This window comes from Lethenteron reissneri, chromosome 36 (genome assembly GCF_015708825.2).
Source record: "Lethenteron reissneri isolate LAM-NWPU_2019-01 chromosome 36, ASM1570882v1, whole genome shotgun sequence".
Classification (NCBI taxonomy): domain Eukaryota; kingdom Metazoa; phylum Chordata; class Hyperoartia; order Petromyzontiformes; family Petromyzontidae; genus Lethenteron; species Lethenteron reissneri.
Genome location: NC_083814.1, coordinates 8,726,693 through 8,750,355, shown reverse-complemented (window position 1 = coordinate 8,750,355; position 23,663 = coordinate 8,726,693). Strand labels below are relative to the sequence as shown.

Sequence of the window (23,663 nt, the reverse complement as noted above, 5' to 3'; positions counted from 1 at the left end):
TCGGTGACATGTTTTGGCAGTGGCCCCTTCTTCATAGCAAAATCATTTTATTTGCAATGAAGAGTGCCCATTGCCCTCAATATCGCCTATTATACATATGTTTTCCTTTTAGGACACAATTGAGTTGAATTTTTTTCCGTAAACGAATGTTTGGCTTTGCGTTTGCGGAAGCTGTGGTGCCCAGATAAAACCTTCCATGCATACGAGGGGATAACACCTAAGGCTCCACACGGATGGATTTTATCCACTTGCTGTACAGCCTTTGCCAGCCGTCCTCAGAACACCGCAGATTTGGGAGTTTCAACTTGAACAAGTAGGCTTTCGCGACCAATGTCATCCATAACACAAGTTTTTTTTGGGTTAGATCGCGACAAATATATAAATGTGTCGTTAAACCCGCCACCACCCGACGCAGCCAATTAGAATTGGCATGTTCCGTTTACGTGACAATCCTTACTAATCGGCCGTGTTCGGGTGGTGGCTGGTTTAACGACACATTCATAAACTTTCGGAAGTTCACTCGGTAACTCTTCACGCGTCGTTTTAAATTTTTGCGCTCGCCGCGTTATCGCAGCGCCGCCTGTGAACTGTAAAACTCGCCGCGCCGTCCGCCTCCGCTCCTTCGGCGGGGGTGGGATTCACCTACGTGACTTTACCGGAAAAAACCTAAGAGTATGAATGCTTGCAGTCACGAAAGCTTCAAATCTAGTGGGATTCACCCTTTGCCGGTCGAAGTGCCTTCTCTATCGGCAGGGTCAGCGCCTAACCACGTTGCAGGGGAACCTGCAGGCTTGCAGAGCACTTACCATCGCTGGCGTGTCAAGCACCCCCGGGCAAGAGGGTTGACATTCATACTAATTGTCCCCCCCCCCACCCCCTCCGTTCTCTGGCTTTATTATATGCCGCCATGGATGCGTGCACGCACACGCGCGCACAATTATCGCCGCTCATTCAGCAACCGCACACTCGTTAATAAAGTTTTAGAAAGTAGAAGAAGCAAAAAAAAAACCCAAAAGCGAGCGGTGCGGAATGCGATTGATCTCGTCCGCACTCGGAAGCTAAGCAGGTGCGAGCCTGGATAGCGCGCGGATGGGCGACCACGACGGGTTCTGTCGCGTTTGGCATTTTTCGCGACGTGACGATTATCGCCATGTCGGTTTAGCTACGACTTATTTTCGAAATGTATAATCATTGGAACCTCATTTGCCAGTAAAAAATTTGATAATTGGTTTTTTACCCTTTTATCTGGCAACAAAACTGACATCTTTTTTTTACAAGGAGTCATGTTTACATAGACCACAATACCTGCAGTCATAATGCAAACAAAAAACATAACTCTGATAATGTGCACTGTCCTGTATCATCTTTTTTTTTCATTAAAAAAGCGCGAGCGACGGGGAGAGGTGGGGTCCAGGTATTCCGCGGACGGCAAGCCCAAGGCCAGGTGCTCATGGGGCAAGGGGAAAGGGAAGGTGGTTGGGCTTACTGCCCCCATCACGTAGTAGCGGGGGGGGGGGGGGTGCGGGGGGTCTACAACTTTGTTGTTGTTGTGCCGTGCATGCCTCGGTTGTCGTAGGCGACTGTGAGGTTGTGCTACCTCCGTGGGCAGCAAGAGGTCGTTGCGTTGCGGCCAAATCCGGCGTTGATGTCCAGCGATGCTACGTTTAACGCCTCCACCAATTCGCAAATTAGCGGCGTGGTGAGCGTATGGCCATATAACATCGCACTAACCCGCTTGGCGGGGGTGGGGGGGGGGCAGGGCAGAATTTTCAAAGTTTATTTATTTGGTGTAGCCCTGTGAGCCATTCGGCTCTTGAATCGGGTGCAACCGCAACAAACAAAAAACAAAAACATGAACAAGAAAACATCTTAAAGTGACTAAGTGCAAACAAAAAATCCAAGAAAAGACAGCAAAATATTGCAGAAAAATCACCGTACACCAACCCTGTGTGCAAATATCCCAGTGGGATGCAAGTCAAACAGCAACAACCACAAGACAACTTAGATTAAGGCCATCAGTCTAACTCTGTACTACAACAAACAAAACATGGCCAAACCAAAAAACTTTTCGAACATCACCAAAATAAAGCCACTGCTGGATGAGGGAAGGCCCTCATCCAGCAGTGGATTGTGACCCGGTTGTGCGTCGGACAGCAACTCTTAGAGCGATCCTCGCCTAAAGATCTCAAAGTATTCGCTGACAGACCTCATTCCAGCATCGCCATCTTCCTTGTTATTTGTTTTTTGTCTCCTTCCAGATTTTTTCGCTACGTATGCGCTCGTAACACAAAAAACTCCCACAGCACAGAGATGTTCCAAATTTTAGAGAAAGGCAACTTGTTGATCTGCCTCGCGCAGTCATTTCTGATCTTGCCCAGTTTTTTGTATTTTTTGTACGGGCCATTCTGGCAAATTTATCCCCGCTGAAAACTTGGCAGCCCTATGCGTGTTATTATCTTTTTATTTATTATTATTATTTTATTCCTGGGAATGTTTAATCCATCACGAAACTGTCTTCACAAACAATCGCGGGCGATGTTGTGAGCCCAAGCTGGGTGTCCCCCCCCCTCCCCCCCCCGGTCTGTGCAATGAGAGCGCTTGTTCTTTCACCTGGGTCATTAAAGTAAACTCGATTTGCCACAGCGCCGGCGGTATCTGAGTAAAATGAGGGCAGGACAGGAGGGGGTCTGCGGGGGGGGGGGGGGGGGGGCAGCAGAGGGGGCAGCGGGGGTACCAGATAATAACTTACGCCGGACATGGCACTCGCAAAGCTGAACACGGCGCTTATGAAACGCAGATATATTACATTTGGCCAAGCAGGGTTGAGCCCGGATCGTGCTTGCATGTTGGATGGGCGACCGCTGTGCAGAGCGCTGGTGTCGTGTAGGCTGCTGCAGCGTCACTGTACTATGGGCAGAGGTCGCAAACGGGTTTTGATTCCTTACCCGTACCTGTACCCGGCCGCACCAGGGTCGCAAACGGGTACCTGTACCCGTACCCTGCCGTATCCGTACCCTACCCGTACCCGGCCGGGTACGGGTAGGGTACGGGTATCGGGTACCCGATTGCGACTTCTGGGATGAAGCCATGTTGCAGGCGTGGGTGGATTGATTCTAGGAACTTGAATTGTGAGAAGAGACAAGACGTTGGGAAATGAGTGACAAACAGTTACTCACCAGTGACTCACGTCCTACCCGTACCCGGCCGCACCAGGGTCGCAAACGGGTACCTGTACCCGTACCCTGCCGTATCCGTACCCTACCCGTACCCGGCCGGGTACGGGTAGGGTACGGGTATCGGGTACCCGATTGCGACTTCTGGGATGAAGCCATGTTGCAGGCGTGGGTGGATTGATTCTAGGAACTTGAATTGTGAGAAGAGACAAGACGTTGGGAAATGAGTGACAAACAGTTACTCACCAGTGACTCACGTCCTACCCGTACCCGGCCGCACCAGGTTCGCAAACGGGTACCCGTACCCGGCTGGGTACGGGTAGCCGGGTATCGGGTAGGGTACGGGTATCGGGTACCCGGTTGCGACCTCTGGCCGTGGGGCAGTGCGGCAGGAGCCGCTGCCGCACGCCGCCGTGCTCCGTCGTGTCGATTGCTTCTCGCCCCCGCCCAACCTGCACTGGCCAGCGTGGTGAAGTATCGCTGAATAGCCTCCTTGACCGGCTCGGCGTGGAGAGGCCCTGATCCAGCAGTGGATTGACGACAAAAAAACGCTCGACCATGTGCTTGGGAAAATGTACACGTGGGAAATCGGCGTCGGGTGAAGGGCTACTGATTACATTATTGGGGCGAACGCTCGTTAGGGTTGTAGCTTTTTCTATTTTTTTTTACTTTGTTTTGTTTTCTTCCCCTACATCTCTCCCCCCCCCCCCCAGAGTTTTTTTTTCCCCAATCGTGCCATCGGTGTAAGGTAACAAGGCGAGAGAAGTGCCCGCGAAAATTGGTGTCATAAAATAACTTCAGTGCCCTTCATGTGGCATTATATTTATCCACAAACTAGGAGGCATTAGCGCACCTTTCCTTGCTGCAGGGAAACGTTTGCCGAACGTCAAATGAAGTGGGGGGGGAAAAAAAAATTGAATAAGTTCTCATTCCCGATTTGTTGCCGTGGTCATTAAGTTCACAGGGAGACTAAATAAAACAATTGAGTCGCACGGAGCAGCGTCTCCTCTTTTGCGAGGGCGCACTTACAGCGATCGTCTGCGTCGTTTCGTTCTTGCTCATTTCCTTCCGACTTGGCAGCGGCGTAGTGTGCATGCTCCTCCGTGCAGTCAGAGGCCGCTGACTATTTTCAGCGTTGTTTTTTCTTTCTTTCTTGCTGGTTATTGAAGAGACAGGCGATGGCGATCCCAAGCCAGAGAGCGAGAGAGATGAACTCCCCCCCCCTCCCGCCCCCCCAGATGTCTGCTCGCAGTTTCACTTTCAAGTGATTCCAAATCGGGCGCTTCTGAAAGCGCGTCATTTTCGCCGTCAAGGTCAGCCGTACGCTTCTCATGCTGGAGGGGCCTGGACATCAAACGGGAGAACTCTGCATCCCACTAAGATTTGGATGGCATCAGTCATCCCCCATTGCTGCCCCCCCCCAACTTGCCTTGGGATTCATTCCGTAGGGGGTCTGCACCCGTGGGTTTGTCGTTTGCGCCCGGGTTCACGTGTGTTTTCGTTCGGTCTAAATTACATTTGCGTCCTAATCAAATTTACTTGTAATACTCTTTCGCAAGGGGGACGTGTGTTTCTGCAGGCGTAGTTGTGTGTGCGTGTGTGTGTGCGTGTGTGCGTGTGTGTAAGTTTTCTTGCCATGGGTTTTCTTGCCATGCAATTCGGAGGTCGCCAGTTCGATTCAACTTGGAACGACACGGTGCAAGTTTCTTAAATTCCCAGCAGTCTAAACTAAAACTTTAAAAATATCTATGTTCACCAGGTAAGGCCGACTGAGCTATATAGCTCTTTTCCGAAGCGACCTGGCCACAAATGATAGCCCAATGAATTGGTTTACGTGGAAATTTATAGCGGCTGCATACTCTAAAACCCATGTTTCTAAATGCGGAGGAAAAAACCAGAGGACCCGGAAAAAAATCCACGCGACCATGGGGAGAGAGACACGCAAACTCCAAATATACATATTCTTAGGTTTTTTTCGGTAAAGTCACGTAGGTAAAAAATTAAAATTTATAAAAGTAAAATAAAATAAAAATCACGACGTTTCGGAGGCAACACAAGCTTCCGTCTTCAGGTGGAACCGTCACTTGATACAGCTATCGTGCTGTGACGGTTCCACCTGAAGACGGAAGCTTGTGTTGCCTCCGAAACGTCGTGATTTTTATTTTATTTTTATTTTATTAATTTAAATTTTTTACCTACGTGACTTTACCGAAAAAACCTAAGAATATGAATCCTTGCAGTCACGAAAGCTTCAAATCTAGAATTAATATACAGCAAGCGTCAGAGTTTGGATCGAACCCATGCCCTCCTATATACCAAGCGAGGTAGTTAAAACCTCGTCACCGTGGCGTCAAATCGATGGGCAGGTCGCGTGTGGTGAGGTGAAGTGTGGGTACCCCCCACTTCTCCCAAGGTGTCTGGCCAGGGTAGAAGAGGAGGCCAGGGCACCGGCTAGAGGGGCTTTGTGGAGCTTCCTCGACAATTCTTCAGCGCTCGGTTCCGTGCATGCATCGTGAGCGTAAAGAATCGATTTTAGTAAATTTTTCGGTGCGTCGTTACCTTCCTAATTGAAATCGTAGGCGATATTGTAAGATGTTACTGCTTCGCGTTGGCATTATTAATCTTAGTAATTTCCAACAAACAAAAATGTTGACGCAGCAAAAGTAAAATGTCATATGAACCAGATACTAGAGATTGCAGATTTGGAAAGCCCTGCATGAAAACCCAACGTGAACTTGGTGAACTCCAAAAACTTTTTGGGTGCTCCCCACCACCGCCCATTATTGGCCGGTCTCGGGTCACGTGACACTTATCGGCTTGTGCCCGATTGGCCGGCACTGCTTAACCTTCGCGGTGGTCAGAAGCTTTCTCTTCCACGAGTCGTTTTTTTTTATCTCTCTCTGTCTGTGTTTCCCACTCCCTCCCTCTCTCGTTTAGTTCAGCTCAGCTCGTTCTTTCGCTGACCAGCTTTCCTGCCCCAGGGCAAGTTGTAAGCTGATAAGGAATCTTTCACGTTTGTTTTGAAAACAGTTGGGTATCTCTCGTTCAAAAAAAAAAAAAGTGATTCCTACGTCTAACCACCGCCGTGAGCCCAGTGCGTGCAGCTGTTGTGGGCTGCGGAGGAAATTGTGAAGGGGTTTACTGCAGCCAAGCCTGGCTTAGCCCCTTCGCATTTTCGGGGTTAAGCATCGATAGCCGAACTTAGCGGCAATAGTGATACGAATGAGGAAGAAACCACATGCATGTTATATACAAAGACAAATGCAAGGATCCCCCGTATCGGCTGAACAGACTGTTGGGGCAAGTGCTGTAAGCGAGCGCCTATGAAGGCCGGTACGGCACACGAGGGGAGTGGGTGTGCCAACACCACGCCCGGGCCCACCTTTGTCTCCACAGTGACGATGTTTACACACCACACCAGGTACTCATTTGAGGCTGAGTCAGCCTAGGAGAGGCCGTGTTCGTAGTGCAGTACGCTAACCGCTACACTACCGATGTTATATATATAGACACACACATAAACTTGCTAATTAACTATAGAAAGACGTATTATATGAGGAGTAAGCCGAAGAGACGGGTTAAGGAATTATTAAATAAGGTTAACGAGCAGGCATCGCAGATGCTGTTGTGAAGGCAAAATAATTTAACTTGAGCTGCTTTTTGCGTTTAGTTTGTTGTCTACCCCCAACCTCCGGTTTGCACGGCTGGCCACGTACGGTGCGACAGGAGTTCAACGTAAGTACACATACATACAAGTGGGAGTGAGCAGGACGTATCATGAGAACAGCTGACGAGAGACAAGAAACGAAATTGACTACGGGGGGGGGGGGGGGGGGGGCGGGGAGGGGGGGGGGGGAGACCGAGAAAAGGAAAGAGAAGCGGAGGCAGAGACGGTGGAAGAAGCGACTGCGGAAGCAGCAGCAGCAGGGAGGGAGACGACAAAGTTCAGAGGTCACTGCTGCACAGGGATGGCTGGGGGAACGGAAGCAATGGAGGAGGAAATTGGGGGAGGCCTTTGCACTGCAGTTGGGAAGCTTGAGGCTGACGACAGCGAACACGGATTGAAGTCCCCCCTTGTCGCCTCGGCAGGCTTTTGGGGCAAGTGCGGCACAGCGCGCGAAGGGTTGGGTAGGCAACACCACGCCCGGCCGCCTTTGTCTCCCCTGTGCTGATGTCCTCGTTTAAGGCGGAGTCGACCTAGGCTAGGCCCAGGACCGGCACAGATATTCGTCACAGATTTTGACTGTGTGCGAAAAATCGAACTCGGGTCGTTAGGTTTGTCGCGCCGTGCGCTGACCACCGCACTGTGGCTCCCCTTCGACAGTGGGGAGTAATTGTAGAGCAAACAACACTCGTCATGTAAAGCGCCTCCCACAAATCCCATTCACACGCTGCTGAATCTTCGGACACACTCCTCCGTCGGATATGGCAGCCGTCGCTTTTCACTCCATCGCCTGTCGAGAAGATGGACAAGTGGGTCATTAGACATCGGCATCTGTAAATGGATCACCGTGTATGCTGTTCGCCTTTTCCATCGGAGCGAGTGCGAGAAGCCCTTTTAAATATACACACGTTAGTGTAAAAAAAAAAGTCGAAAAATCAAGCCAAAATATAAGCCAGCATCTCACCCCCGCCTTCCTTTTGTACAGGACACATATTTTCAGTCCTATCTCTGCATGAAATATGCACGTTTGTGGGCGTACGCATTGTGTGTGTGTGTGTCTAGGTATGTGTTTGTGTGTTGTTCATATAGTTGGGGGACGGTGGTGTCGTGGTTAGCGCATGGCGCAATGAACCCAGCGACCCGAAGTTTGATTACCGCTCACGGCCAACATTGGTGACGATTGTCTGAACCGGTCCTGGGTCCTCCCCTAGGTCGACTCGGCCTCAATCGACGACCTGGTGCAGTGCGTAAACATCGCATCAACTTCATTTGGAGCCATTGAGTTCCTGAAGAAGCTTCCAGCCACGTGCAGTGAAACGTCGGACATAATGCCGACGAGTGAGCCGTACCAACCCAAAAACACAGGAGAGAGCTGTCGGCACGATGCCACTAGCCTTCAACTAAAAACTAAACAAATGATGGCTCAAAAAAGTGGCTAATCACGTGGACATTTATTGCAGCCAAGTACTCTAAAACGCACGTTGATCCTAAATGCGGAGGGAAAAACCGGAGGACCCAGAGAAAAATCCACGCAAACACGGGGAGAAAGACATGCAAACTCCAAATATACACGAGTCGCGGTCGGGATTGAACCCCACGTCCTCCTGAATACTAGGCGAGGCGGTTAACTTCTCGCTACCTTGGCTCCCCTTCATAGGTGCCCGCCAAGAGCCCTTGCCCGCACACTGTTGCGTCCTCTGTACAAGGAGATTGTTGTCTCTTTTGGCACCTAGAGTCTGTGATTCTAAATATAATTTTATTTTTCTTTGCATGCGTGCATGTGCTTTGTGAACCTCTTGCCGAAGCGAGTCGTTCATGTGAAATGCCTTGTGTCACGTTGCGCACGTGCGCCCCAAATGCAGCGATCGTCGTTATAATGACACTCGTTTACCCACGAAAGTCTCACCGAGTCTTCACTCTTTTCAGGAGAGTCCTGCTCAGTTTTCCCAGCCGTGGAGACGATTGCTGCGCATTTTCCCCCCAGTTAAGTCAATTTGCGAGTTACTTTTAACATTTCGCCAAATTTGGATCATGATGCTGGCACACGATGGCCCACACTTCGAATGACATCGCGTGATCTTATAACGTCTGCCGTGGCCGCAGACGGGTCGTATTGTTTGGTCGCCACACCCGCAGTGTTAACCAGGGTGGCGGCCGGGCTCGAACCACGAGCCTTCGCAACGAGCGGCGAGCTGCTTTACCGCTCAGCCATTGCCAATCATTCGATGCAACTGAAGCGATCTCAATGAACATACTTTGACAATATTTCGTAATTTTTCTTCTACGCTCCTGTCATTGTTTCCTCTCTTCTCGCTGCGGGGTGGTTGTCCCCAAGCCTGACATATCCCCCCCCCCCCCCCAGCATCCTCTCTCCCACACCCTCGCCATCCCACAGCTCCCCACCTCCGGCGGGTTTCCTCCGTCGGTATTGTCCATCCCGGATAAAAACGCCGCCGGTTCTGAAACAACGACGACGGATTCTTCCTGCCCACGAAACCCACCCCCCCCCCCCCCCCGTGCCGCCACTCGATGGCTCCCAGGAGGGGACGCGCTTCGTGCCCCCCGCGGAAGCGATAGAGGGGAAAATTACGGCGTGCGAACGAGCCAAAAACAAAAAAAAGCGTCCCGTTCGGAGGAAAAATCCAAACAAGCCGTCGCGGCTCTCGTGTCATCTCTCTCTCTCCCCGAGGTCTCGGCCGCGATCTTAGCAGACGTGACCGTTCTGCCGTTTTAACGACGAATCCAAAAAGCGAGTGTTTTCTTTGTGTGTGTTTTTTTAAGGCGCTAACGCATGTTTTGAATGACCGCGGTATTGGCACAAGGCTGGCGATCCGATAAAATATTGTCTGCGGTAATGAGCATTCGTGGGATGATTCACCAGCCCCCACACCCTATGGCGGTGCCGTGGATGGTCACGATTAAGCACCCCGATTCAGAACAAGATTCAAGCGATTTTTGTTGTTGTTGTTGTTGTTGATCCCGTTCTTGCCGTCTCGTTCGATTCGTTCGTTTGTCGATGCCGCGTTTTTCGCCGTGGTTCGTTTACAAAGTGCCGAATGTCAGAGCAAACGAGTCCCCGCCGTTGGCAGTGGCGCGCGAGCGCAGCCGACGGAGAAACTCAACGTGCTCGTCAATAACGACGCTGTGGCCTTGAAAAAGAAAAACTATACGGCAGACTTTTCGGGCGATGGAAGCCCCGCTTCACAGCGCACGGAGAAGCCAGCGAGGGCCACTGCCCCGAGACGTTTTTAAGGACACAGTGTTGTTGTTGACAAATGCGTCAAGTTTATTTGTCTGAAGTGAGAGTAGCAAGGGGCGCTGGTGTGGGTGGAGCTGTAGCGGTGACCTCAGTTCGATTCCCCGGTCACGTTTGACGTCGGTGAACTGATGTTAGGCAGCACCTTCACTAATCTGCGCTCAGCGGCGTGGTGAAGTATGGTTATACAACCTTCGGGACCAACACGGTGCCTGTGGGGACCTTCATCCAGCAGTGGATTGACAAAGGGTCATGAGTTTGTAGTGATTCAGTGTGTCAGTGCGGGTTGGTAAAGGGACCGGTTCGCAAAATATCACTCGCCACCCATCCGAGCCGTAAATTATTCTTGTTAATGCAGCACGTCATCCGCGTGCCATTTACGTGAATTGCAAATCATCGATGGTTAGGCGCAGGAATCGATGCACGTATCGTAAGCGTGAGAATCGCTTTTAGTCGATGCAATTTGTTTGCTCGGCGCTGTAACACTTGGAAATTGTGCGTGAATAGTTGACGTTAATTTACTCGTACAGATACGTGAAGACTCTTTACTCTGCGGCTGTGGAGTTTTTTTTACTTGGTTTGAACGGCGGGGGGGGGGGGGGCGCTGGTTTTCTTCCCTCCAGTTTGTGCTCGCGATCTCGTGTGATGATACCAATGATCTATTTGGAACCCTGGCAGACCAGCGGTGGATAACCGCCACCCCCTCCCCCCCGTGTTCGAGAATGACCTGTGGAAGGAGACGCTACAGAACTGCCTCTGAAATCTTTGCAAATGACCTCTGCTCCACACTAGGAGGCAGCATCTTCCCAAGCCGCCCTTGTTGGCTGAGACATTTTTTTTTGTTTGCATGGCAGTCGAACGCATTTTTTTTTCCTTCTAAATCTCAAGAGCTGGAATGGCAGCCAAATAAAAGCGCAATACCAAATTAATTATTGTTGATTTCTTTGCATGCGGTCATTGGCGAGCGGGTGGGTTGCGAAGAGCCTGCGAGTCTTTTAATGGAAGGCAGATAACAAGAAACGCAACGTCTGGGAACCCTTGTGTTGAGCGGACAGACGTTACAACTTCGTAACGTCTGTACGCTCAACATGTGTCGTCACGTGGTCCACCAGCACCCTCTCTCATACATCACAATGTAATATTTTGTTTGTGTTTCAGTTTGTTGTCATTCCCTCGCGCCTCCGATTAACTTGGTTGGCTACGTACGCTGCGAAAGAAGGCCAACGTGCATCCGTAGAATGTGGCCTGTCGAAACAAATAGCTGAAAACTCCTGCTTTACGTGCTTGAATTTCGAATACTGCGCCCTTGCAAATGAAGTAAATGTTGAGAAGGCCAAGTAATGTATCTGCCAGAGCTAACAGTTTATCGTCATTGCCCATTATCATTCCACTGCTGGATGTGAAGGCCTCTCTGAGGTGTCCCGCCATCTCTCGCGGTCCTGCGATGGCAACCGTCCACCGATAAACTGCACGCGAGCCGATTTTGTCACTCCATCTCTCTATGGCGGCGGATTCCTCCCTCGGCTGGCACTCCGTAATTCATCTCCACCGCCGGGCACGTCACTTCAACCCCACTTACTCTTGGCGGTCGAAATGACATCTTTTAACCTGCAAGGTGAACGGCAACACGAACCTTGCCTGGTACGCAAGAGGGTCGTGGGTTCGATTCCCGACCGTGTGACGCCTGTATATTTGGAGGTTGCGTGTCTCTGCCGTGGTCGCGTGGATTTTTTCTCCGGGTCCTCCGGTTTTTCCCTCCACGTTTAGAATAAACAAGCGGTTGGGTTATTTGGCTGCTATAAATGTCCACATAAGCCATTATCATTTGTGGCCAGATTGCTTCTGACAAAGAGCTGTATAGCTCAGTGGGCCTTACCTAGTCAAATAAAAAGTTGAATTTAGTTCAGAACCAGCAAGAACACGATAGAGCCATAACACGAACAGAGCCATAACACGAACACACCGCGCGCTCAAGATGCACTTCTGCGGTCGTCTGGAACGCTCTTCCGATATTAGAAAGCCATTTTTGTATTACCTATATTGAAAACATATTTCTTTGGAACTACTTTATTGTGTTTAGTTTGGTGTCCTTCCCCCCCCGCACCTCCGATTAACACGGTTGGCTACATACGGTGCGAAAGAAGTTCAACATACACATACTTTTAGGTTTTTTCGGTAAAGTCACGTAGGTAAAAAAATACATTAAAGTTAATAAAAGTAATTATGGAAATAAAATAAAATAATAAATCACGACGTTTCGGAGGCAACACAAGTCTCCGTCATCAGGTGGGACCGTCACAGCTAAAATTACTGCATCACTTGATATGACGGTCCCACCTGATGATGGAGACTTGTGTTGCCTCCGAAACGTCGTGATTTATTATTTTATTTCCATTATTACTTTTATTAACTTTTAATTATTTTTTTTTATCTACGTGACTTTACCGAAAAAACCTAACAGTATGATTCCTTGCAGTCACGAAAGCTTCAAATCTAGAATTCAACATACATATCCTGTCAAGGGTACGTAGGTGGACACAACACAAAGTCAGTTGTAGATTTGCTCTCCAACACACCGGTGTTGCTGTACTAGTAACGAATTGGCACGTTCTGTTTACGTGACAAACCTTACTAATTTGGCTGTGTCGGGTGGTGGCGGGTTTAACGACACATTTATATTTACGCGATCTAACCCAAAAAAAACTATGAAACACTTAAGCTACTGACATAGAAAACTAAATTCTAGGGAATAAAAGAGAGCCATCCAAGTTGCTCCTTTTTTTGTCCTCTCGGTGTATCTTACATATTTATTTGTATTTGCTTATTCATTTCGCTCACACCACCCCCGCATCCCACCTCGGCTAAAATGAGTAAAATACCCAAAAAAATCCGCTTAAAAAAAAAAGTATTAAAAATGCGTTGGCCCTTTTGCGAGGGAGTCACGCTGACCGGCAGGCCTGCAGCGTTTATTTACATGCTTGCGCCCGTTTTGATTGCCGTGAAGTCATGAGAAGCTCGCTACGGCCTGTCGGGAGAGACGATTTGAGGGTCGGGGAGTGAGATCAGAGGTGGTGGGGGCGGGCGGGTGGAGGGGAGGGGGGGGGACTTGAAAAGCGGCGGCTATCTGCCGCGGACCGCCCGCGCAATTAGCGGCGTGCGTGCGCGCGCGACGGCGTCTTTAAGTCGGTGGGCGAAGGGCTCTCTCCCTCCCCGCGGTGGGGGTGGTGTCCAACCCAATCGTGCATCGTCGCTTTTCATAGTGGCGTGATCACGTCTGCGTAAACACGGCGGTTAATGACCGTGGTTTAATGGGGAAGCGGGGAGTGCGGGGGGCGGCGGTGGAGACTGAGAATGGGCATAGAAGCGCGCGGGGGAGATGCGTGCTTAGGAATTTACGCCGGGGGAATGGAAGACGGGGAAATTTGATGAGCTGTTCGCGTCGTTGGGACAATTCAGCGGGACCTTGGCCGCGAGGACGCGTCGCCGGACGGGCAGGAATGATGACGGGAGTGGCGCCAAGCAACGGAACGCGTCCGAGGTGGACGCTTACCGCGGAGACGGAGCGCCGGATCGCGAGAGAACGGTCCAAAACAAACCTCGTGACCAACGCAGCATGAGGGGGGGGGGGGGGCCTTCATCCAGCAGTGGCTTTACATAAGGGTGTCAATTATTATTAGTGCAGCAGTAGTAGCAGTCGAATAATTGTATATCAGGGTGTTTTAAACGCAGACGGAATAAAGTTATTTTTCTTTTCACGTTTTTACATTTCAAAAGCAAAGGGTAGAGGTGCCGCCCTGCAATTCCCTGCTCACGCCACTGCTGGCGGAAGGGGCCACCACTCGAAACGGCACTCGAGAACCCGTGGTGGTTTTTTATTTTAACAATACCAACGTTTTCAGCGCTAGGACCCACACGAAGCATAGTCCTCTTCACCAGCTGCTCACGTCAAACACGTGGCATCGACGGCGCTTGTGAAACTATTTGGTGGCGTGATGTATTTACTCTTGCGGGAAGCCCTTAAACACTCGCGTGGGCTAGGGGCAGGTGTCGGGAAAGCTTGTTACAGTAACGAGCTGTCAAGGTGAGGATTAGCTCCTAAATCGTTACTGCAAGGCATAATATCTTGAGGGGGGATTAAAAAAATGACAAAAAACTCTTACATGCAACAAACTACACACACGCAAGTTCGCACTTATTTACAAATGTCTCTCTCTGTAAGGCCGATTCTTTAAAACCTCGGTTGTACGTTATTTCCGTGCCTTTTCTTCAAGAATTAAAACCACACACACCAAGGCAACTTCATAAAATAAATTCCTGCCATTCTCAAGCCACGGATAGACGAAGGCCTCCTCTCCCCATGCTACGCCGATCGTGGGGTTATTTTGTTGTTGTTACCATACTTCACCACACCGGTCAGCGCAGCTTGCTGTGAACGGAGGGCAAGGGGGGACCAGTAACCCACATCACTCGCGCCACCGATCTTCGCTGTTGGCCGGGAATACAATTCGGGTCGCCAGGTTCATGGGGCAGCTCACGAACCCGATTCTCCGCCGCTAAATAAAGCGAAAAAACACTAAATTGCACCATCGGTCATTAACCTGCGCAACAGGACCTGCGACTTAAGCCAAGCATCTTCTTTTTTTGGTTCCTCTCCCTCCGCCTGAAAGATTCTCTGTTTTTTCTCTCTCTTTCTCTTCCCCCGCCCTGTCTCGGCACACACACACACAGATCGTCGTGGTATTAAGCATGGGATGCAGGTAGTGGGGGGGGGGTGGTTGTGCATTGCGTTGTGTTGCGTTGCGTGGGCGGGCGGGCGGTGGAGTGGATTTTTGGGCGGCGAGATTCGCGAGCGATAGCCGAGGGTGAGAACGGGTTCCACCGCTCGCCGCCGCGGTGAGCGTGGCGTCAAGGTGGGTGCGGGGGGGGCGTGAGGGGTTGCGGGCGGGCGGGTGGTGGGGGGCCCTTTTTGTCCGACCTTGATTGTGAAACGCTTTAATTCGTCAAAGTTTGAAACCTAATATGCTCCGGCTCCGCGCGAGGCGAGTCGCAAACCTCGGCGGGTGGATTGTGTAGCCGGTGCGTCGCGCGTGCATTGATACGACAGACGCGGGACAACTTGGGATTTGTTGTCGCGTCTGAAAGGCTTATCGGGTGCACTGCACCCTCCAGACGCGCGCTGCGCATGCCGCTGGGATGCCGCCAGAGGTGGAGGAACGTGCTAGAAACTGTATGCGCGTACAGCGCGAGCGTCGTCGTCACTACGGCGACCACCATCGCCTCGTCGTCGTCGTCGTCACCACCGTTACATTATTTGAGGAGAGACTCGGTCAAATGGTAGACGCGAAGAGAAAAGTTACCGCAGATGTCTGCCGTGGCCACGACGGTTCATAGCGCAGGGCGCACGGGCCGATGCGCCACCGCTCCCCTCCTTCGATAATAGTTTCACGAATGATGATGAGAATTTGAATTGAGAAGTAATTTAATGAATAAATGTTATCATCATTCGTAATGGTAATGAACTCGGTTTTATAAAACACCTTTCAAATTGGTAATCTCAGCGCATATTAGTATCGACATCACAACGATCATTTCAGTATCGATATGAAATAAGTGGTAACTGGGCATTTCCAATGGTGGCCTCAGCAGTGACAGCAGTGACGTGTAAATTGTAGTTTGCAGTTTGTATGTTTAATGTGGAACGTGTAGTGCAGTTGCCTGCTGTGTTCTTTCTGTACCTCTTCAAATCCAGGTTTCCCTTGGTTGCGGCTTTTGGCGAGCCGTCGAACAAAGACGGTCACTGCATCGCGTGCTTTCAGATGCGCTTCTGCGGCCGTCTGGAACGCTCTCCCTTCTGATATTAGGAAGCCGTTGGAGCTATGCACATTTAAATAATCTAGATTGAAAACTTATTTCTTGAGAACTCCTTTTTGTATTTAGTTTGTTGTCTTTCCTCTGCACCTCCGATTAGCACGCTTGGCTACGTGTCTCAGCAGGCGCTTAGGGCTGCATCTTCAACCACTGCTCGGCTCAAGTGAGCCGGCTCAAAGCCCACGCCCGTAACTTCAGCCGGCTCCGGGCAAGGTCCCAGCCGTGCTCTGGGTTTCCATGAGGCTGAGCAGCGAGCCTGAGCCCGAGCCACGGCTGAGCCGCTCACTCACTCAGTCTTTGACAACAACCGAGCGACTCAAGCCTGAGCCAAGCCGTGTTCACGGCCCTTACTCACCGAGCGTGTCGTATACCCCTGTGGGACCTCGTGGCATCCACACTTGGCACCTTCTACTTTCCTCCAGACTCGTATACGCTTCCTGTTGCTGATGCTGCTGCTAATGCATTCATACGTGCCTTTTACTTAAACGCCATCTTCCCATAAAGAACTATACACTCTTTTTTTTATTTTACCAGGTAAGGCCCACTGAGCTATACAGATCTTTCTCAGAAGTGACCTGGCCACAGATGATAGCTCAAGGAAGTGGCTTATCACGCGGAAAATTATAGCAGCTAAATACTGGAAGCGCACGTTGATTCTAAATGTGGAGAGAAAAACCGGAGGACCCAGAGAAAAATCTACACGACCACGGGGAGAACATGCAAACTCCAAATATACAGGTGTCAGAGTCGGGATTGAAGCCACGACCACCTGTATACCAGGCGAGGTAGTTAACATCTCGCCACTGTAGCGAGATGTTCACCCTTTCCCATTCCGAGACATCTGAAAGTTGTAGAGTGGATTATGTTCACCACTGAATCTCAGAATTCGCAAGCGGTTCAGCGTTATTTTTATTTGGAGCATGCCGCTGCTGTTTTTAGAGAAAACTGCAGTGACACGACCGCACTCTATGGCAGCTGGCGCCAAACTGTGCCACACGCCCTCCCGCATGCCCTTTTACTTCCGATTCGGTTTCGGTGACACGCATGTGTACGCGTACACCATCGGAACAGAATCGGAAGACAATCTGATGACGTACGGGAAAGGGTTAACATCCTTCCTCTCCTGTCTGCGCACCTCTCCTCACCCCACGGCCCTTCTCATCGATCCGCTACTGCTACCCCGACTCGTACCATTGCCAAGGCAGAGGGACAGATATGGCGAGAAAGCGGATTGTCTGTTTATTTATTGTGCTACTTCTCCACAACGACACTGATTACTGTTTGATATGTACCGTACGGTTTTTTTGGAGTTGCGTTCTTACCCAAATCTAATCGGGATGAGCCTTGCCGATAAACATCGGGCATTTAACCAACATTGGTTTCGGCAAGCCTACTGAATTTTCTAAACTGGTCGTACAAGTCTGCTTGGACTGAAGCTATGCTGCTGAAATCATTCTCTCATGGTAGGCCCTGGCAGCTGATTGGATGTAACAAATATTTTTATGATAGTCATTATGTGCAGGGAGAGATGTCACGATGTTAACCATTATTCATATGATGCCCACAATAGCTTAGCTTTCTAAAGTATGCGGCTGTCAAGTTTTCTTGTTTTATTTTTTTCCACCATTGAATCATTCGTATGGAACTCGTGAGATGATATTCTTGTCTCATCTCTAACCCACTCTTGTTTGCATTGCAATTGAGACATAACTTGTGCTCAGAAGTCTGTTTTTTTATATTTGGGATTTTATAATAAAACCTTTCTCACTCCTATCGTTAGTCCTTCGTATTCTGTTGTGAGTCCTTAGTAATTTCACACAGTCGGTGTCGGTCGTAGCTAAAGGTCATCAGAATTTTTTTTCACGATTTCGGAACTCACAACTGCGGATCATTTAGCTCATTGCAGCTTAGATTTTATTTTGGCGCTTCATATTTATCTATTGCTACTAATATTTGAGAGCGCGTAAAACTTGAACCCGTGGTTGAGCGGGAAGTGATGCTGGGACGGAAGTTCCCAATGTGGACAAACAGGAGGGCACAGCTCAAGATGAGCAGCAAGAACAAAGGTGGAGTGGCCAGGCAGTAAGGGAAGGGAACGGCAGAGGGAATGACTGGGTCAAATTGATGGGGATGATGAGAGGAGAGTGGCGTGAGCAAGCAATTGCAGGTCTGAACCTTTAAGCATACGTGTGTGTGTATATAAGGGGAGCGGCGGTGCAGTGGTTAGCACGCTGCACGACGACCCTGCAGACCCGAGTTTGATTCCCCGCTCACGGGCAACACCAGTGACACATATCTGAAGCAGTTCTTGACCCATCTACGAGAGGCCTCCCCTAGGCCGTGGTGATGGCCACCAACCACCTGGTTGGGCCGTGCCTTGCCGGCCTGCATAGGTGCTCCCGAACACCACTTGCCCCAACAGTTTGCGAATGAATTTCGATTTAAAGCTTTCGTGACTGCAGGGATTCATCTTCTTGGTTCTTTCGATAAAGTCACGTAGAAGGGAAATAATACAAATTAAACATAATAAAATAATTCTCACGACGTTTCGGCCACAACGCAAGCAGCCGTCCTCAGGTGAAGAACAAGTCTGTCGGAAAGACAGCGTCTGAATGATCCGAGGTGGATTTGTGGTGGATCCCTTTAAGTTTCAGAGGCTGTCTTTCCGACAGACCTGTTCTTCACCTGAGGACGGCTGCTTGCGTTGTGGCCGAAACGTCGTGAGAATTCTTTTATAATGTTTTATTTTTATTATTTTATTATTCCCCTTCTACGTGACTTTACCGAAAGAACCAAAAAGGAGTTTGCGAATGCTACACGGTGTGTCTTTGCCTTTGTTAATTGTGTGTATATATATATATATATACACACCCCCTGTCCTCCGTTGTTGCTGTACGTGTCGCCCCTCTCCGTGTGCGTGCTGTGCCTCGCAGGCCGTTTGGCGGCTCGCAGGGCCCGTCGCCTCTCGTCGGCGTCCCCCGCTACCTGCTCAGCGTCGCGGGGGGCTACGCCGGCGGCGGGGGGCTCCTCACCCTCTCGCCGACTCCGCCGCCCCCCTTCCTGTTGGCTGCCGCGCGGCACGACCCCCGCCCGGCGGGGAGGCGCCCCGTGGGCTCGCGGCTCTCTCCCTCCTCGCTGCCCACGCACCTCCACCGCGTGCTCTCGCTGGGCACCGCACCTGCCGTCTACCACGCAGGTGAGAACGAGGTGGATCCGTGGTAGATTTGTGGTGGATCCGAGGTGGATTTGTGGTGGATCCGAGGTGGATTTGTGGTGGATACGAGGTGGATTTGTGGTGGATCCGAGGTGGATTTGTGGTGGATCCGAGGTGGATTTGTGGTGGATCCGAGGTGGATCCGAGGTGGATTTGTGGTGGATTCGTGGTGGATTTGTGGTGAATCCGTCGTGGATCCGTCGTGGATCCGTCGTGGATCCGTCGTGGATTTGTGGTGGATCCGTGGTGGATTTGTGGTGAATCCGTCGTGGATCCGTCGTGGATCCGTCGTGGATCCGTGGTGGATTTGTGGTGGATCCGTGGTGGATTTGTGGTGGATCCGAGGTGGATTTGTGGTGAATCCGTTGTGGATCCGTGGTGGATCCGTGGTGGATCCGTGGTGGATTCGAGGTGGATCCGTCGTGAATCCATCGTGGATCCGTCGTGGATCCGTCGTGGATCCGTCGTGGATCCGTTGTGGATCCGTGGTGGATCCGTGGTGGATTCGAGGTGGATCCGTGGTGGAATTGTGATTCATTCTCACGATATTATTATCTTTTTCTGAGCATCTCAGTTGTATTTTAGAGTCCAATCGGATCTCTGGCATGGCATTGCTGCAACCCTTCCTTCATCTTAGGGAATGGAAGTGGATATCACAGAGCTACCTCTCGAGTTCCCTTTAAGTGACCTCTGGTCCACAGAGTAGAGGGCAGTAGCACTTTCATTTTCACTCTTCCAAAGTCAAGTGAGGATCCACATTGACTGTGGTGACATTTAAGGATGATTTTCCGGTACCGATCTCATCAGCTCACAGGGTTAGTCCCTTGTAAATACTTGGACGGGGAGGCTGCCTTGGAACACCAGGTGTTACAGGCTTGGAGCTGCGAGGTTGCAGCAGAGTAATGAATGTGTGAGCCTGTGTTGCGCTTTGAGTATTATCCTCTCGTGCACGTGTATATGTTTGTTGAACTTCTTTCGCACAGTACGTAGCCATCGGAGGTGCGGGGGAAGGACAACAAACACATTAAGAGCTGCCTGCCTGTTGCTGTCGCAACGACAGGTAGCTGCAGCCTGAGCTGCTGCCGCCGCCGGTGGCAGGCGATGGTTGATCACGCGGTTTGTGGCCCATTCGTTCGTCGTCCGTCCGTCATTAGCACGTTCTCTGGCGGCGATGTCACCTGGGCGCTTGCCACCTTTGTTCTGTCGGCCACCTGCTTCTGCGGTGCGGCTCTGGGGGTGGCGAGACAAAGGTGAAGGTGGTGGTGGCGGCGGTGGCGGCGGTAGTGGTTGTGCGGAGATTTTTGACGGCCCCTATTCGCTCGCTGCCGTCGTGAGCGCCTCCGCTCACGCTGTGCGCACAGAGGTGCTGCAGCACGGGTGGGGGAAGGTTCCCCCCCCGTCCCATACGAGAGCCAAATAAAGGCTTAAAAGGTTAAGGTGCAACCCTCAAATGTCGTGCTCGCGCAGCTATCGGCGGTAAGGCCTCTCCGCTAAGTGCAGCTCTAGAGAGGAGGGTGTTAGGCGGCCCGCTCTTGCGCGCCGGTAGATGTCGGAGTCCCCACGCTTTACCCCACCGCACATGACCTGCCGATCGACTTGTACTGGCGGGCGGACAGAGACAGCGCGCTGCTGATCTGGGGTCGTGCGTTAGATTCCTGGACCGCGGCTAATATCAGTGGCGAGCGAGCGATATCTGAAACTGGTCCTGGGACCTCACCGCACTCACTTGGCCAACCCGCACTGACCAGCATGGTGAAGTATGGTCAAGTAACACCCACGATCCACACGGGGTGGGCAGGCCCTCATTCACAAGTGGGTTCAAAGAGTACTAGATTTGAAGCTTTCGTGACTGCAAGGATTCATATTCTTAGGTTTTTTCGGTAAAGTCACGTAGGTAAAAAAATTAAATTAATAAAAGTAAAATAAAAATAAAATAAATATCACGACGTTTCGGAGGCAACACAAGCTTCCGTCTTCAGGTGGAACCGTCACAGCACAATTGCTGTATCAAGTATTTTTTATTTTACTTTTATTAATTTTATTTTTTTACCTACGTGACTTTACCGAAAAAACCTAAGAATATGAAAGAGTACTGTAAACTATGCTCACAAACGTAGACAGCAGTGCATTGTGCACGTGTAGGTATACGTATATATATACCATCCCGTTCCTTTTTTCCCTTCCTCAACGACAAAACGCTGACATTGGTGCGATAGTCATACATGCTTGCCGTGTTGTCGCCTGTGACTGAGCCGCGTGTTGACTCAGGCCTTGTAATATACCGCGTGCTGATAGCCGGTTCCTCCCAAGTTCCTCGCATTCTCTAGGCCGGGTCGTTTTGTTTTCTTGCGTCGGTTGTTCTGCTTTGTTTCGTAACTCCGTGTTGAGTTTCGCCGTAACGTCATTAGGTCACGGACGTTTCTCAAAATGCTCCTGAAATGCGGCGTAAAAAAAAAAAAATAGTCGCCGGGCATTGTGGGTAACAAATGAATTGTTAAATGCGCATGCCGTAGTCAAACTCCCTGCAATTATTTTTATTTTATCTGTCAAGGAAATTGACCTCTTGGACTAATGTTTCTAGATCAGTCTCAACTTTCTTAGTCTCATTCTTGGTTCTTTCGGTAAAGTAACGTAGAAGGAAATAATAAAATAATATAAATATAAAACAATTAAAATTCTCACGACGTTTCGACTGCAACACAAGCAATCATCATCAGGTGTGAATCCACTTTTTTCAAATTTTCTTGCTGTGGATTTTTCACATCTGATGATGATAGCTTGTGTTGCAGTCGAAACGTCGTGAGAATTTGTATTGTTTTATATTTATATTATTTAATTATTTCCCTCCTACGTGACTTTACCGAAAGAACCAAAAATATGAATCCCTGCAGTCACGAAAGCTTTAAATAAAAATTTCTTAGTCTCGTCAGCAAAGTCGGGCATCTTAAACTGTTGCTGGTGTTGATGCCAGATGTGATATTTCGTGCTTAATTTGTAGGAAGAAAGCTAAAAAACCAATGTGAAAATTGAGATGCTGATATTTTTGGACTTTACTTTATTGTACAGAGACCGATGAAAGGTGGTGACCTAGACGTAGTGCTGCTGATTTTACATCGCCATCGGTTTTTCAAATCCAAAAACTGACGTCTGATGTATTCCCCCCCCACTCCCCTTTTATCCTCGCTCGACAATAGTCTGCATCTGGGCGGTTGTGACGGGCGTGCCGAATACAATGCATCCAAATTTGACATCAGATCTGCACCAATTCATTTTTTTTGGGGTACTTTTAGAATGAGCGTGAGTGACATTAAAGCCGTCGGCTGTTCAAAGCCTGCTACTGGATCAGTCCATTTGCGAGCGATGGTCGGCGAGATCGCAGGATGCGGCTTTAATTTCTCGAGTCCCACGTTTGCACGCAATGACCGTGCAGCAGAAGGCAATAACGCTCGAATCCGCTCCCCGCTGTTAATATCCTGTTCCTCAAAGCTGTTTGGAAGATCTGCAGTGTAGATACGCGTACACAAGTGCGCCCATCGAGGTGTGTTGATTCTTTGGCGGCGTTGTGGAAGTCGCATCTGCGTGTTCAAATATTATTTCTCAACGTCGACATTCTTCATTACGGCCGGGGTCTTGTGTCGCGCATCGGAGCGTGCAGCCGCGTTAACAGCTTCACAGCTGACGGGCAAATTGGCAGGAGCAGCTGTGGCTGAGTTCACACCTTGTTGTGTACAATGAAGGGCGGTGGTGCCAGTGGGTGGCGGCGGTGGTCGTGGTGGTTTTTATTTCCGCCAATTTATTTCTCGCCCTCTCCTTGCCATTCCGCGGGGAAGCACGCGGGGGCTGAGTTTTCATTGCACCGGCCCGAGTCTCGTGACTGCCCCAAAAAAGTATGTATGAATATAAATAATTAATGTAGCCAGGCCCTTGTCAACTGATTAGGATATGGGTGACATTTGGGTGCATGTGTAGGTCTCGTGTGTTTGGTATGCACGTTTCGCCAGAGCGCAAACATCCTGCCCGTTCCCAAGATCACTTCGGGCCCGGGCTCGACAATTCCAAATGAAGTTTAAAGGAACAAACTTTTTTTACTACGTTGAAGAGTCAACAACAACAGCAACAGCACAATGTGAGGTGGATGCTGTTGGTGAGTGATGCACGGGAAACAAAACAACAACCACTTCGCCACGTTCGTTATTAAGACTGCCTAACAACGGAGATATTTTCTATTTATATAGGCTGATGTTTAAGGCAACGACTCATCATCAGAGTGGAGAGCAGGCAGAGAGATTGACTTTCAGTTGGAGATCGTTACTTTGCGCACAAGGGGCTCGGCGTAAACAGGGAATGGTTATTTTTTTGGGAATTAAAGTTGATCAATGAACGGCCTTGATCGGAGTGTTCCGATGCGAGTGTTCCAACCGGATCCTTCATCTCCAGTGGCGTCGTAGACCAGTGTAGCCCCCCAACAGTGAACTTTGGTGACCGTAG

General features: G+C 50.0%; 1 protein-coding gene across 1 annotated transcript in view; it reads left to right on the top strand.

Annotated features, from left to right (window-relative positions):
• The window catches only part of TMEM201 (transmembrane protein 201), a 132,517-nt gene that overhangs the window by 59,386 nt on the left and 49,468 nt on the right, over positions 1–23,663 (top strand). The window contains 1 exon segment of the mRNA XM_061566022.1: positions 18,895–19,157. Coding sequence (XP_061422006.1) covers positions 18,895–19,157 — 263 coding nt within the window.